Source organism: Vigna umbellata, chromosome 1 (genome assembly GCF_029865625.1).
Source record: "Vigna umbellata cultivar VRB3 chromosome 1, Vumbellata_1.0, whole genome shotgun sequence".
NCBI classification, from domain to species: Eukaryota; Viridiplantae; Streptophyta; class Magnoliopsida; order Fabales; family Fabaceae; genus Vigna; species Vigna umbellata.
Window position 1 is genome coordinate 46,598,574 of NC_142165.1, and position 4,140 is coordinate 46,602,713.

A 4,140-nucleotide genomic window follows, 5' to 3' on the forward strand; every position below is an offset into this window, starting at 1 on the left:
TCGTTGTCGGACACTCCAAACCATTTCATCCAGTGGTTTTTCTTCTTCCATTAACACTTCTCAACCACATCACCGACTTTCAAGACCCCACCTTTCTTATATCCATCAAGACGACTCTCATTTAAGGGGTCCTTCATTTTTCTCATGGCAGGAACGATATCATCGTGCCAAATTGAAATAAACAGTAGTGGGGAGATAATTCCATGATGCAAATTACACAGACGCTTTTTGCTTTTCCAATTTTTCAGTGTATAATGATTTTTATATATACACACGCCTGCCATTGTAATTGGCTCAACAGGTCACTATTGAAATCTTATTATTGCATATCATGGCTACATATTCGCCATTGTAAAACTATGTGAGCCAATTCTGGAGTGATGAAGTAGGTACACACACACACACACACATATATATATATATATATATCACTATGAGTGACTATTTCCTAAACTCTGAAGAAAAGAAAAATGGACAGAAGGAAAATGATTTAGCCGTTAAAATGCACAGGCGTGAATTGTTTGCGTCAATTATTGTATTCTGTTAACAACAAGTGGAAGACGGTATGGACCCATGGATACATGGCCATGTGTAACGTGTTTTATATCTCATTGTCATAATCTTGAAAAGTTGGAAACATATGAAAATGTCTTTGATTTCGATAAAACAAGGATGCGGCGGCTAAGAATTCCCCAAATGTCGCCACCAATTACTCCTAGAACCCACAACTTTATAATCGGCGTTAAATTAAAGACTGATAAAGAAAGAGAGAAGATCTTTCTTTGCAGAACGTACATTAGATGCCAAAGGGATTGAAGGCGTACAAAAACAAGAGAGAGAGAGAGAGAGAGACTCATGCTTACACATTCTTTTTTCTTTTAATCGTGTTCAATCAACACAGAAGATTATACATACAATTTCTCTCTTAAACTCGGCAAGTCAAAACCAGTATCATATATTATAATCTCACAACCATTGACATAGTAATGACACCAAATACATAAAGGGAGTAACACTTTGAAACTAGCAGGACCCTTTTGTAACAACCAGGGTCCTTTTGTGTATATATATGATTAAAAGCACAACTCAAGATTTGAGGGGAAAACAATAATTGAGAGAGAAGTTAATTAGCTGCTACTTATTTACACATTATTTGAGGGGAAGCAAAGCACAATGAAAAGAAAAAGAAAAATATTGTTTAATTAATAATTAATTTGATGGTCATAGTTAAGATGAGGATACCAAGATTCTGTCTTCCATGCATTAGAATTATACTAGCATATAGTACCATTAGTTGCTTTAAACTTTATGAAATCACAAACATCAATCCTTTTTTCTTCTTCTTATTCTGTTTGGTGGCCCATGCTTTAATCAGAAGAACAATTAATCCAGGATTCCACCATACCTTGGCTTCTGGCAGTTACACTGAACTCTGGTCCTTTATCTCCATGAAAATCCGATGAAGAAGCTGAGTAGTGTGCTTTGCCATTGGTGACTCGCTCTGCAATGTCACTGTAGCTGACAGTGCCACTGAGACCTCCTCCTTCTCCTCTTCCTCCGTGATCGCAATCATTGTTGGTAATGGTGCCCGTTCTCTGGGCCCATTCCGTTGAAGGATTAGCATTACTCAAGTTATTGTTGTTGTTGTTTCCACTTGACAATGCTCCCACTCCAACCGATGTTGACGAAACCATGTTCTGATGAAGACACCCGAGGTCGGTGTTAACATGGCCTTCGTGTCTCAGTCCCAGCTCCTCAAACACCCCCATTTTGAGACTCGGCGGAATTTCCAAGGAGGGTTGTTGTTGTGGTCTTGAGACAAGGACAGAAGAGTTGCCAAGAGGGTACCTGGGATGGTGATATGCTTCGAGAGTAGGAGCGTTGTTATAGTTGAGAGGCTGTTTCATAAGTCCAAAATGTTCGGACAGGTTTTGCTGATGCTGTTGGTAGTTAATGGAAGTTGAATTAGTAGTAGAGTTAGTTGAAGGTGATAAGGTGTTGTTGGAAAGGGAAGGAGGAAATGGGTGAAGGCTTCGGAATTGCAGTTTTTGTGCAAAGGGGCGAAGAAGATAATGAGGTGGCGTCGGAGGGTCCAAAGGGTTAACATTAACGTTAAGGTTGGATCTCAAAGTTGGTGTTGCGGCTGAAGCAAAGAGATCCAGCCTGGTTCTCGGGAAAGGCGAGGATGTGAAGGGTGGTGCGGGGATGCCTGTGAATTCCTGAACCATGGCTCGGAAATTGGTGGTGTCTGTGGTTAGCACAGTGGTGGGTGCACGCCTCGAAGCTCTTGACCGTTTCTTTGGGTTTCGAACCACGTTGCTGTTGTTGTTGGTACTGTTGGTGGTGCTGTGGGTTTGAATTTGATCATTATTGGCGGCTGACACCGAAAGCATTAGTCCTCGGGAACCACCATCTGGAGGCAAGGTAGGAAAAGCACTACTATTGCTGCCCCTTGTTTGACTGGAGACAAAAGCTTGGTTATGCGGCGAGGGTGACGATGAGGAGCAAGGTATCAAGTTAGCAAGATTGGTTTGGTTTGGTTCGGATCTGCCCGGTTTGGACCACATAACGTCAAGGTTTAGAAGTGATGTTGAGGTTTGGGTAAGCGGATCCAGGTAAGTTGATAAAGGGTCGAACATGTGGGTATTTTGGTGGTGGTGTGGTGGGATAAGTGGGAGGAGGTTATTGGCAGTGGCGGTGGCAGTGTTGAAGGAAGCAACTTGGGTGGGGGGTTGTTGGTTGTTTAAGAAGGCAGAGAGTGAGGATGATTGGGCGCGTGAATCGTACTCTTCATCGGCACCGCTTGAAGATTGCAAACTGCCGCTAGTGTTGGCCGAATCCATGAAAGCGGAAAATGGAAAGACGTGAGGGAGGGAAGTGGGGAGAGATTTTGATTAGTTGCAGAAACAAGAGTTCATTTAAGAGGTATGCTGCAGAATGAATGAGGTATGGGAGCGAGAGAAGAGGAAAACAAAAAGTGAGAGAGATATTTCTGGTTGTGGAAAGACAAGCTAGTTGTGTTGAGAAAGTGGTTCCTCCCACCAACGTCTTTAAGGCTCTGCAACACTGCAACTAGCACACAGTGCTCGGTTCGCTTTTACTTAATCTGTGTTTGTGCAAAAGGGTGTTACGTAAACAAAGGAATAAACAGCCCACGGACGATCATGCATTTAATACTTGGCGCAGAGAGGTTGGGAATACAAGTTTGCTCTGTTTTCCTATCTATGCTTCTTTCTTTGTACTGGGTTTTTGATCACTACTACCACTACAGATTGCAAAAAGGATCGATCAAGTATTAGGGTTTGAAGTGAAAGAGAAGAGGAAGAGAGAGAGAGAGAGAGAAAAAGGAAAAGGATAGTTCTCTAGCCTTTTTCTCCTATAAAAAGAGAGCCTCTTCTGGTAGATATGTGGTTTCACCAGCAAAATATCGGAGTGGGGTAGCTATAGGAACGAAGAAAGAGAAAGAGATGGCAGCCTCCCAATGGTCAAAGTACGAGAGATTTGTGGTTTTGATTTAGAGACTCAAATGGAGGAAGAAGAAGCAAAATGGTTTATTTATTGACAACCTTATTTACTTACTCTCACTGTTCATCTTATATGTTGCGGAATAATCAGCTGTGCAAGCAACCAGATCAGAGTCATGGTTGTTGAATTGCATAAAGCCAAGATATCAACCATACGTAGCTTTCCAACTTGCGTCAATAAACCATAAAAAATACGTACATATATAATTATTCTATAATATTATTTTTCTCCATAATACTAACTAAACATTGCTTCCGCTGTAAACCCAATAAACAAACTGTATACCTTCCATGTATACGAAGAAATGTGACTTATTTGTTTCCAATAGCTTTGACCCAGTCAGAAACCTTATATTTTTAAATTATAAATAGGTGAAAAATCTCACATAAAATCTAAGAGAATCTTCCACAGTGTTTTTCTGATATCTTATATTTTATACCATTTTAATTTTTTTTTCCTTATGAGTGGTCATGTTAATTGTTAATTGCTGATACTAAGCACGGGTAAAAAAAATCCAATTTTATTACCAGGTGCCCAAAGTATATACAGATGGATAAATCAGTTCAACAACATTCATGTTCGCTCCAACCAACGACACTTGGAACCAAGAATCAA

General features: G+C 40.6%; 1 protein-coding gene across 1 annotated transcript; it reads right to left on the reverse strand.

Moving 5' to 3' along the window:
* Positions 1-939: 939 nt before the first annotated feature.
* Positions 940-3,685, reverse strand: LOC124840893 (uncharacterized). Its single transcript, XM_047317031.2, has one exon. The coding sequence runs from the start codon at positions 2,841-2,843 to the stop codon at positions 1,368-1,370; it is 1,476 nt and encodes a 491-aa protein (XP_047172987.2). The 5' UTR covers positions 2,844-3,685; the 3' UTR covers positions 940-1,367.
* Positions 3,686-4,140: the final 455 nt, after the last annotated feature.